The sequence below is a fragment of the Protopterus annectens genome, chromosome 16.part0, assembly GCF_019279795.1.
Source record: "Protopterus annectens isolate FY-2018-M chromosome 16.part0, PAN1.0, whole genome shotgun sequence".
Classification (NCBI taxonomy): domain Eukaryota; kingdom Metazoa; phylum Chordata; order Ceratodontiformes; family Protopteridae; genus Protopterus; species Protopterus annectens.
The window spans coordinates 418,213,269-418,226,236 of NC_056750.1; the positions used below are offsets into that span (position 1 = coordinate 418,213,269).

A 12,968-nucleotide genomic window follows, 5' to 3' on the forward strand; every position below is an offset into this window, starting at 1 on the left:
AGTCTGATTTGCAAAAGTGAAGATGTGTCTGGAGGGCCCAAAAAGGAACATATAACAAAGGAGAGTACATTTTTGAAGAAATTTATGAATATATTTCATATGGAAGACGTGAATTCAGTATTAGGAGTTTGGAGTGAATTTATATATTATTCCCCAAGACATAAAAACTGGGCTAGGCTAGACAAAATTTACATTCCACAGGAACATGTGCATTTATTTGAAGGTCTTGATACATATCCAGCAACTATTTCAGATCATGCACTGATAATAACTGAAATAAAAACTCAGGGTAATGAAATAAAAAAATGAGACACTGGAGCTTTCCCAACTATCTGCTGAAAACAGAGGAATTTAAGGAATGGGTAGTGGAATTTATTCAGGAGCTATTAGAGAAGATACAAATATCTTCTGAAAATATAGCTAGGGAGTGGGATAAAATTAAAGTGGAGTTTAAAAATACGGTGGAAGTAAAAGAAAGGGAGATATGGTTATGAAGTAACAAGAATTATTTAGAGGGACTGACAAATGTTAAAGTATTAGAAAATAGGGGGAATCCCACAGAACAAGAAGAGGAGCAACTGCAGAATGATGAACAGAAATTAAGGGATTACCTTGATAATATGCATGACTTTAGAAAGACTGCAGTTAAGCAACTGTTTTTTTAATAATAATTCTAGAGCATAAAAACTTCTAGTACAATGACTCAGGCAACAGGAAGTAGAAAGGGCTGTCACCAAGCTTAGGGAGCTTATTACAAGGAAGATAACAAGGGATCCTATAGAAGTATTATAAATATTATGGAAACATACACATTAAGTGTATCCAAGAGATTAAACAAACCTGTATCTTGAAGTAACATACACAAAGATGCACATTTCTTTTTGTACCATTAAATCACAGCAAGTAATCAATCAGCATTAGGAATGGCTCATTACACTAAGACTCAAGTAATAACTAATGTATTTAAAGTAATGTTTATTTTGTGTGCAAAATTATATACACATTTATTTTTGTGTTTGCCACTGTAACAGATTTTAGATTTAATCTCTTAGAAGATTTATTACCATTATCTCACTTGGAGCCATGTGAAGCAGATGTGAGCAACAGTTTTCATTTAATATTTCTGTCACATATTTTTTTAACATTCCCAGACATTAACTACTTATTACAATGAGCTTAAAGTCCTTCTAAAATGTAGGAAATGATTACTTCAAAATGCATGATTCAGCAACAGCTCTTCAATGAGAACAATTTCACAAAAGTTGAATAAATACACAGCTTATGAACCTGTAAACTCTAAGTTGAGCATTCTCGTATGATGGCATTGAAAGGCAAAGAGTAAAATTAATGTAGTATTTGAAAATGCAATAAATGGGACACAGTATACATTTCTGATCTGAAAATCACCTAACTATAATATTTTTGGATAAAGTGGTTTCAAAACAACTGGCAGCATAAAAATGCTGCAATTATCACAAATTATACTTATGTGAGAGGTGGGCACTTTTTTCATCTTAGTACTATAACTTTGGATATATCACTTATGTCACTGAAATGTGCACCTGTTGATTTTAAGTCATAGCAGACCATAGTGTAACTTCACTTTCAAGTCAAATGAAGTGGCTAACAAACTTCTGAAGAATTTGATTTAAAAAATGAATTGAACATCAGATGGAAAATTATACATTTTAGTATCTGAACTAGTGAAAAGAAATATCTTTCAATTTTCAGGCAAGTTTAATAATCTTCAAGTGTGTTATCTAGAAACAAGTTTCGGACATCCAACATGGAAGCTAACTCCAGAATGTGCTTTTGAAGGTGTGGACTCTCCACAGTCTCTTCTTTGGGTAGCTGTGGATAGGTTTCTGGATAATTACGTGTTTCCTAAAGTGAGACAAAGTAAAAAAAAAAAATATATATATATATATATATATATGTGTATATATAGCCTTTTCTTAACATCTCTAAGGCGACTGGTTTATACCAGCTAGCCTGCCAAACATACAATTATTACAAAAATGCATACAGGAATGCATCTATGATGATTCAGAAGAAAATGTTTCACAGAAGATGAAGGGGTAATATGTATAGCAAATCCACCAAAACAACTTACAGCACATATAGTCAGTGTTAAATAATACCACTTTTTAAACTTACAGTATGGTTTACTATGCAATTTTAGTACTTTGTTAAACTTACCCTTATAAGGGGAATGTCAACTATATCAATGCAAGTATACATATGCAATATTAATAAAATAATGCAGCATGCTTCTGTTGCTCTTGACCTTCAAATATAAGTTCAGTATTAATTCCTACTTATAGGCATCTAATAGGGGTAACAGAAGCCCCTGCAAACTACAGTCTTTCTATACCATATCTGATGTGACAAAGATACAGCTGCAGGCATTACTCGCAATAACAGCTCTTTTTATATATATATTTTTGCCTCTTCTACCTGTGGACCAACAGTTACACAATGTAAGTTGGCTCATTTTTGTCCTGTGCTGAGTAGCCAGTGCAGAGGTGAAATCTGTCTGGAGGGACAATCATCCAGGCATCCATGGAGGTCATTTTGTCCTCTCTTAGCACCCTGGCAATGTTGGCATGCCAGTCAGTGCCCTAAGCCAGTCCCTACTGTCAAAAGTGAGCACCTGCTTGTATGTGCTTACACTGACAAGGTATGAGGGCTAAAGTTACTGCCTTGGAATCTTCATGCAAACATCCCCAATCCTGGCAAAGTTGGTGTCTTATAAGTATGGCAATTAGCTGACTAGAACCAGTGGTCATTCCTTAACACCCAGCTCTTTCAGTAACTAAGCTGTTGACTGACTTTGGATCATCTGGATCAGTCACAGCTTGCACACTTTACACCATAAAGCCAGGCATAAAGGTAGATTTTTTTTCTTTTTGTATTATCAAAATGTACTTATTTATTCATTTATACATGTGTGTGTGTGTGTGTGTGTGTGTATATATATATATATATATATATACATATATATATACATACACACACACACACACACACACACACACACACACAAGAAAAAAGGTAGGCTTTGTGGATAAACTGCTCAAGCAATGAACCAATATAAACGTAAAAAATATAGTGAGCACTGAACCACGGCAATGAGTAACTTAATAAAAGACTTTAATGAACAAACTGTAACAGACAGTAATGGTGAGCGCTTTCGCAGTCAAGGTGGAGCTGTGTGATGAACACTGTCTGATGAAGCAGCTTGACTGCGAAAGCGCTCACCATTACTGTCTGTTACAGTTTGCTCATTAAAGTCTTTTATTAAGTTACTCATTGCCGTGGTTTAGTGCTCACTATATTTTTTATATTTTTTACGTTTATAGCTATATATATGTATATATATGTATATATATATATATATATATATATATATATATATATATATATATATTTTTTTTTTTTTTTAATTCAACTGAGATAAGGCAGTCATTAATATATATATATATATATATATATATATATATATATATATATATATATATATATATATATGGTCTACTTTTGACCTAACTTTCATTTGCCTGACACTCATTTGCCTGAGACCAAATGACTGAAATTTCATTTGCCTGACACTTCATTTGACTGGCAAGTATTATTAGCAAGAAAATGGAATATGCCCTCTTCCCCACTGCAGTGCGACCCTGGAGTTAGAATATATAGTTAGGGGGTGTGGGGGGCGAAGCCCTCCACTTACTTTTCTGTTACTAAGCAATATTACATCAAAAGTTAACAATATGATATGAAATGAAGTGGGGGGCTTCGCCCCCCACATCCCCCGTTGTGAGGGGCTGTGCCCCCCACCCCCCCAACTATATATTCTAACTCCAGGGTCGCACTGCAGTGGGGAAGGGGGCATATTCCATTTTCTTGCTAATAATACTTGTCAGTCAAATGAAGTGTCAGGCAAATGAAATTTCAGTCAAATGGGGTCAGGAAAATGAGTGTCAGGCAAATGAAAGTTAGGTCAAAAGAAGTAGACATATATATATATATATATATATATATATATATATATATATATATATATATATATATATATATATATATTTTTTAATTCAACTGAGATAAGTCAGTCATTAATATCAAAGCTAAAAAGAAAGAGAAAAAGAAAAAAAAATCCATACTGTTTCCATCATATATGCTCCATAACAACAAAACTGCTTAACTCTCTAAAGGAAAACATAATATAAACCTTGACAGGATTATTATAAACAATGGTAAGCTACCTCCAAATGATGAAATAGTCCATGCTCTCCCAATTAGGGGTTCTCTTTATGTCCTTGACTTATGAAGACTGTGCTCAGAGCTATAGTAGCTGCCAGTTCTTGAACTCAACAAACTATTTATGCTCAACAACTGTCCATGAATCTGAGGAGGCAGTCAATCCTTATAATGTGGGGCTGCAGGCTATCTGTGGAGAGACAATGAAACCATATGTATGGGGGGGTAATCGATAGTAAACAATCATTTCTGCCAGTAACGCTGAAACAGGGACAAATTTCTATTAAGTTTCACTAATTACTCAACCATGGCTGAAAAAATTCCCACTTTTTGACAATTGAATCTACTGTACTAGGAGGTCTAAGACTTAATTCCAAGCTTCTTAAATTTTCTAAGACATTCTTAAGATCTTGTAAAGATGGAAGGGTTCTCTGCTTCCACTTTCTTGTCACACACTTCTTAATAAAAAGAGAAGGTTATAAACATCTACTTGATGCAGCATCATTCGCCTCATGGGGGTTATCCCTGCTAAATAATTACTCTTATTAAAAATCTTAAGATCCAACACTATCTTAACTAAAACCTCACAGAGTTCACTCAAACTTTCCCAACAGGGTGCAACCCCAAAACATGTGCTGCCAATCAGCCACTCCCATTTCAAAACATCCGCAACATGGAAATTAGGTATTGGGGAACATTCCAGACAGTCTTGCTGGGGTATAAAAATATTCAAGTAAGCACTGCCAACCAAAATAGTGGTGCTTTCGTAATAGAGTGGTATATCTTGAGATTTGCATCAGGGTACCCCAGGTTTTGACTGGCGGGTAATGCTTTGCAGAGGTTCTGCTAAATTTCAGGCTTACTGCATCCTGTGCCAATTACTCATAGACAGTTTTATATAAGTCACCTGACCTACCCCAAAACCTTTCAGACAAAACAGGCCAGGATATAAAAAGGTTACCTGTAAACAGTATAGCTGTGATCAAAAGGTTAACCTGGGACAGTTTTACAAAAGCCGAAACATCTGAGGAAAATCCTCCACCAGGGGCATAAGGCAGCAGTGTTGGAAATTTCTTTACACCATGAACTAATCCCGGTGAGGTGAACTGCTAGATCTATGGTGGAAAAAACGATCTTGACAAAACTTCATCTGTTTCTCCACTGACCATGGTATTTTGTCTTTCCAGAAGTAAAAGAAATGAACCAAACCCTCCACTGCCTCCAACAATGCTACCTTCCACTGTGCTGCGTAGTTTTGCAGCATAAACTGTATAAACATTTTCAGTTTGACTGATTTTGCATAGGGACAAAAATCCAGGTGACCTAGGTCTCCAACTTCCAAGAAGGTACCAGTATATCTCATCCTACTCTGTTTTGGCCTCCACTCTGGATAAAGTTAAGAACTTTCTTTTCAAGTTTATTAAAACAGATTTCATTAGGAAGTGGGATCCCTCGTGATGCATACAGTATTAAAAGCAGAATAAATCATGTGATGCCATGAATTTTCTGGGATAAATCCAATAAATTCAATACAAGCCCTTCCCACTGACCTAAAAATGAACTGTATCTAAGGAAAATCTGTGAGAAGGTTGAATCAACTGATTCCTGTATGGCTCTGAAACTTTTACTCCTAGATAAGTCATCTGATTATACCTGTCAAGAAATGGATATGAGTGGACTAATGGGGGTATGGGATAAAATTAATTATTACTGCTTCAGTTTTGGTTACATTCATTTTGTACACTGAAGGTTTGCCAAAATTATGTAATAACTCTATGGCTCTTTCAAAGTACGTTTCAGGTTGCGACCAATATAAAGGTAAATCATTTGCATATAAAGCTAATTTAAAAGTTTGAGATCCTATCTTGTACCAAAGAAACAAAAACTGGATGAAAGTCTAGGCACCACACAGACCAATGTATAAACCACTGCAAAAAAAAAACATTTATTGAACAATCCAAGCAGTCAAGCACTTTCGTCTTACATCAAGACTTCATCAGAACTGCTGTCACATTAACACATGACAATAAGTACTAAAACTAGCAGACATGTGATAAAAAACAATCAATGAACTGAAATGTGCCTATAAAGTAAAGCATTTTACATTGGAAAGACTAAGTCGTATGTTAAAGAAAACAATTTATGAGCATCTAAATGAAATCAGGAAAGGCAAGACAACAAATGCACTTTATAGGCACATTTCAGCCTTCCCTCACTACCACTTCGTTTGTGGTGTTTGACTACATTGAAAGTGACCCTAGGGGTTTCATCATTGAAGAACATCTGGACAAAAAGGAACTCATTTGGATTTTATGTGATGCTCTTACACCCTCCTGGTCATAATGAATGTTGTTCTATCACCCCTATTTTAAAGTTGAAAAGTTTGGAGGGGTGACCATTGTTTCATTGGTACAAATTTAGTTATCATGCCATTTTGATTTTGATTTTTCAAATTTGTTTATTATGCTAATTACTACAACAATCTTTCAATGTTATTTTTTAACTGTACTTCACAATTGATTACATAAGTGTTTGTGTTCACTGGTTGTTTTTTATCACAAGACTGCTAGTTTTAGTACCTACTGTCATGTGTTAATGTGACCCAGCAGTTCTGATGAAGTCTTGATGTAAGACAAAAGCTTTGACTGCTTGGATTGTTCAATAAACATTTTTTGTGATGGTTTATACATTGGTCTGTGTGGTGCCTGGACTTTCATCAAGTATTTGTTCCTTTGGTTCTGAGTTTCACCATTTCTGGATCCTATCTTGTACGCCAGGATATCAGAGCTTTGCGACTTAACTGCTAAAGGTTCCAAATAAAGGGCAAAAAGTAAGGGAGAAAGCAGATAAACCTGCAAGGTACCTCTTACTATGGGGAAACTCTCAGACAACTTAGAGTTTAAATCTGCAAGGGATTTCTGAAAAGACTTTCAAGGAAGGTTACCATTTCAAATGGAAACCCAAAATATTTTAGTACCTAAACAAAGGTATTCCCATTGTACTTGGTCAAACACTTTGTCAACATCTAAGCTCATTAATAAGTGGGTACCTTACTACAGGAAGCATTTCTGAATTACTAAAGAAGTTTTGACTAAATTGTCTGTAGTTGATCTGCCTGTAATAAATCCTGCTTGATCCGGATGTACAAGGGAGGGCAGCAAATCCACTAATCTATTGGCTATAATAGATAAGTCATCTGATTATTCATGTCAAAAAATGGATATGAATGGACTAATGGAGGGATGGGATACAATTATTTATTAATGCTTCAGTTTTGGTTACATTAACTTAGCCAAAAATATTTTTAATTATGACTGAGCACTGAAATAGGTCAGTACAATGAGGGTTGTGTTGGGTCTTTACCTGGTTTCAGTATCAAAGTAATAATGGCTTGCTACCATGTAGGATGGACATCCCCTGTAGTTATTACATAATTAGATATACTTGCAAATTCAGTAAAAAATGATCAAGTACCATACTCCACTCTACTCTACCAGAAATGAGTGGGCTTCTATTGAAAATGAGGAGTGTTCCTTAACGTAGGTTCATAGGTATGCAATTGGCTAATGGCCCTGCACCCTATACAAGCCTAGCCCAAATTCCCTGGCATCATGCCGCCCACTGTTGGTTCCCAGTGCCTTTGTCAAGCAAGGCCAATGAAGTTTTCCCGGGGTGACTGCCACCCACAGTTAGTTTATAGGTATGTACTAGATACATCATATAGTTGCTGAAAATAGGAGACCAGAACTTTACATTTCTCAAGTAATAGAGTAACTACCTTGCCTTATACAGGGTCCAATAATCTAGGAACTGTTTTGGAAGCTCTTTAATTTATCTGACTAAAGCTGGGGATTTTAAAAAGGTTTTTGCTTGGAATCTCTGATTTCCCTGTTCTAATATATCTTGCAAACTTTCAATAGTTCTTTGTCTATTGGTATACTCTAGTGGCTATTAAATACTTAACTGTTTTTGAATATGAGGTAAATCTCAGTGGAAAACATGTATAAATGCTATTGGGGAGGTTTAACCATTTGTGGATGTCTTCTATCCCTAGCATTTTAAAAGTATCTACACAGGGTCTTACTTAGCGGAGGGATGCACCAGTAGAGGACCAGACTGCACCTCTCCAACGGAACAAGAGTATTCCAGTCTCCGCGCCATATAACTATACCTTCCTGGAAGTGCACCCATGCTCTTATAAAAACCTCTACTTCCACAGGAAAGGTACCTGGACGCAGGTAGACTGATATAAGTATAGGCAGTCTACAATTTAATAATCTCTTTACATCTGCAAATCTTCCCTGACTGTCTGATAACTTTGCAAAAGATTCAAATAGAGCCTATTGTGTTATTAAAACCATAGGTTCTCTCATTCTACCCATATGACTAGTGGCAAAACACCAATTGGGTACTATTCCAGTATTTTTGCATGTTTGGGTTTTGTTAAATGTGTTCCCTTGTAATAAAATAATACGTGTGCAAGTTCTTCCAATCAAATTAAATATCGTGGCTCTTTTAACTGGATTTGTGAGCCTGTTTAAATTCCATGAGATTATATTAATGATAACCTTAACTATTCCTAAAACAGATAATTACCCTGTGTTCAACAGTGCTTAACATCCTCCCCAGTTTGGGTTCAGTCCTCATGAATGAGAAAGGAACAAAACGCAACAAGTGACTCTCCATAAAAATAAGAAAATACTTGTTTGAAAAAACTTCTGGTAAAGTGCCACATAATACATTAAGAACAACACATTTTACCAGCATTTTAAACTATGTACAATAAAACAAAAATTGTTTCCAAGGAGAGGGACAGAAACCCTCAACATAAATGTACCTCTCAAATGTCCAGATATTTGCCTCATATTTTTGGTCTGTTCCTCATAAAATATGTGATTTGCAGTCACATCAATGAGGAATGAATTCACTATACCATGCCACACATTACAGTTTCTGACTTTATATTTTTAGAAAATGCATGCTAACACAAAGCCTGTTATTTTAGCAACTGCCCAAGTTTATGAGCAGTATTTAAAATCTGTCCCTGTTTTGGGGTCAGTGACCCCAGTATTTTAGGCTTTGATCAGATTTATTTTGCCAACAGGTTGTGAGCTATGCATAACAGTAATCACACTGCACCCCCAACAACTCACAGGGGTGGTTGCAAGAAAGATGCAACTCCCTTGCTTCCAGTACCAAACAGATTTCCAGGAAGGCCCTTCTAGCCACCTTCTAAGACTTAAGGTTAGCCAAACATACACCGTTAATCTATAGTTTATTCTAATTAAAACAAACCTTGAATAGTTATTCAGTCATCTGGTGTATTGAGGGGGAGGGTATCAAGTCTAACAGCATGAAACTGAGGTCCCCCTGAATATCAAGACATAATCCCTCAGTCAAAGATTCTGAACTCAGTCCAAATATTCCCCACAACGGCATTGTTCAATCAACATTGTCTCCAAAACCCCCAATGCCAGTTTAGGGACTAAGTCCATAAATACATGACTCTTTGCTATGCTTATACCCACTTCTCTGTTAACTGGAACAAGAGCTTGGCTCAATATCTGTTTCAACTTGAGTGTGTGACTCCATTATCGAAACCTCAGGAATACATTCAACACAAGAAGCAGAGGCCGCTCTCTATCATCTCACCATTCATCATTTAAATGGTTAAACAGAGTTCATAATTATGTACATTTAGTGCCTGTTACATTGACTGTTCCATGAATATGGTGATTTTTCTTTCTGGCAACTAATGATTACAACTTATGGTGTAACTGACTGGTTAACAGAACTGGTGCATTGATCAACAAATTCAGCTGTTGTGTAACATCTCTTGTGATTTGTGGGGCCTTGTATGATCCTTTCAACAAGCGAGGTAGTCTGTGTTACAGCATGAAATTGTGAATACAGGTTGGATTTAGCAATTTGTCTAAAGAAAAAGACAATGCTCCATGTTATAAATATTTAATTTTTGGTCATTGTTGTGTTGTTGGACTGTTGTGGAACATTTTTTGTAACTGGAAGGGCCTTGAACGGTCTTTTAAATAAGCCAGGCAGTTTACTTTACGGCATGACATCGTCAGTTCAGGTGGGGCTTGGCAATCTGTGAAAAGAAAATACTTCATATTATAAATATTTAATTTCTGGATATTGTCGTGTTGTTGGACTATTTACTAATTGTGATTCTGTAATAGTTTAAGTGTGGGCGAAACTATTTACAGTCATTTGTTGCGGTATTAGCACGTTCTGCAGTGTATTCAGCAAGAAGCCTGTACAAAGAACAAAACATTAATGAAAAAAAGGAAGACGTGCTCGTTTCACAACTGCTGCCCGGTGATGAGAATGTACCTATGCAACACAGGTTGCTGTTAACATCCCCGTATACTGCAAGACTTTCATTGACTACTTCTTCTAAAGCACAAGAAGTTAATCTTGACATTCGTCAGTCTGGAGTTGCCTGTCTACCTGGAACCAGAGACAGAAGTGGACATGCTGTCATAATAATCTCTACAAATAATCCAATTTGGCTGAGTCCACATTGTAATTGCTGTGACCTTGTTAATTTACTCTTGTATTTCTCCAGTATTATAAGTATTGAAATCAGAGCTTTGTGACTTATCATTTTGGTCGATGCTCAATGGTGTTTACCAGTTCCTGAGCTCTTTAAATCTTTCAATGCCCTACAAGATGCTGTTCCCAACTGAATTCATGTTGTATTAGTACTTGCTGACAAACATTTCTCTTTTCGTGTGGCAAAACCCATTCTGTACTGAATTGTTGTTGTCTATTGACTTAATTTGGATAATGAGAAGTTGTGTACCTACCATAACGTTCCATGTTAGTTGTCTTCTCTCACTTTCTTTCTTGCTGGATGGGTTCAGAGCCGAACCTCGGCTCCGACTAGGCCACTTACTAAAGCTCGAGAGCTAATTTTACCAGCTCGAGGCAACCCTATATCCCAAGATGCTAGGCGATAACTACCCAGATCTCGTTTGGTAGCTGAAACAACATTAGGCAATATAGTCCTCCAACTGGAGAGGAGGAGGAAAAGGGATAACCCCAAAAGGATCGCTATCTAAGCTGTAGTTACCCTAGGCCAAGCTATTTGGCTGAAAGTGCAAGATCAGGACCCTTCAAAGAAGGGGAAATCTTCTCGGTCTGTCCAGGCTAGGGGGATGGTGGGCGGGATGCAAGAAAGAAGGCGAGAGAAGACAACTAACATGGAACGTTATGGTAGGTACATAATTTCTCAATGTTAAGTTGTCAATCTCGCCTTCATTCTTACTGGATGGGACCGCGTCCCTAGCACCTTCATCCTGGGTGGCTCATTGGAACAGACTCTCGAGAACGGTGGAACCAAAATTTGCCCTGTTTCTGGAGGCCATGTCCAATTTGTAATGTGAAACAAAGGTATGAGGAGAAGCCCATGTGGCTGCTGCACAAATAGTGTCTATTGGTAGTCTAGCTTGAAAGGCTGTTGATGTGGCTATCGCTCTGGTTGAATGGGCTCTTGGCCTAGAAGGCAATTCTTTACCTCTGAGTTGGTAAGTATACGTGATCAGAGAAGAGAGCCACCTAGACAGGGTTACCTTGGATACTGGAAGGCCTTTCCTATTTTCTGCATAAGATAAAAAGAGTTGATCAGATTTCCTGATTTGTTTAGTTCTGTCCAAATAATATCGGAGCCGACGAATATCCAGACAATGCAGTTTTTGCTCTGCCCTGTTCGAATAATTAGAGAATAAAACTGGGAGGTCAACTGATCGATTTAAATTTGTCTGCAAAGCCACCTTGGGTATGAAAGAGGGGTTCGTTCTTAGAGAAACTCTGTCTTTGTGGAAGACTAAGTAAGGAGGACGAATGCAGAGGGCATGAAGTTCAGATACTCTCCTAGCAGATGTAACAGCGACCAGGAAGAGTGTTTTCCAGGAAAGTAATTTCAATGAACAGGAAGACGCAGGTTCAAAGGGAGGTAGAATCAAGGATGTTAAAACTAAGTTTAGATCCCACTGTGGTGGAGGATCTTTGATCGGGGGTTTGAGTAAAAAGACACCTCTAAGGAATGCTTTGCAAAGCTTATGGGACATGATGCTGCAGTCCGAAAGACCTATGTGAAAATTTGAAATGGTTGCCAACTGAACTTTTACTGTGGAGGATGAAGATCCTGAATGAAAAATTTCAGCTAGGAAATCCAAGATCGAGTGAATTGGAGCAGTGAACGGATCTATATTTCTAGCCTTTGCCCAGAAGGAAAAACGTTGCCATTTACTAGTGTAGATCCTTCTGGTGGAAGATTTAAGGGAAGCTACTATAATATCCCGGACGGGATTTGAAATCATAGGAAGCCTGGCTAGGGACGGAAGTGGAGCAACCAAGCAGTGAGGTTGAGAGAATGGAGGGATTGGTGTAGCTGCCCCGACTGATGGGCCAAAAGATCTGGCACTGGATCCAGATGCCAAGGCTGCTCCAAGAGATAACGATGCAGGAACGGAAACCATATCTGTCGAGGCCAATAAGGGGCAATGAGAATCATCTTAGCTCTCAAGGCGGTTGCTTTCTGAATTACCTGTGATATTAACGGAAGGGGTGGAAAGGCGTAAAGAAGTCCCCAAGGCCAATCGTGGACTAGAGCGTCTCTGGGGGGATGGCCTGGAAGGGGGAAGAGGGTGAAGAAGTCGGGGCATTTGCTGTTTTGAGGTGTAGCA

At 37.5% G+C, this 12,968-nt stretch overlaps 1 protein-coding gene across 8 annotated transcripts in view; it reads right to left on the reverse strand.

The window, feature by feature from the left end:
* Positions 1 to 958: 958 nt before the first annotated feature.
* Positions 959 to 12,968, reverse strand: part of SCAI (suppressor of cancer cell invasion) — a 2,763,600-nt gene continuing 2,751,590 nt past the window's right edge. For all 8 annotated transcript variants that reach the window (XM_044058030.1, XM_044058027.1, XM_044058025.1 and 5 more), the window contains one exon: positions 959 to 1,884. In XM_044058030.1, the coding sequence (XP_043913965.1) occupies positions 1,738 to 1,884 (147 nt within the window). In that variant the 3' untranslated portion in view covers positions 959 to 1,737. The remainder of the gene's footprint in view (positions 1,885 to 12,968) is intronic.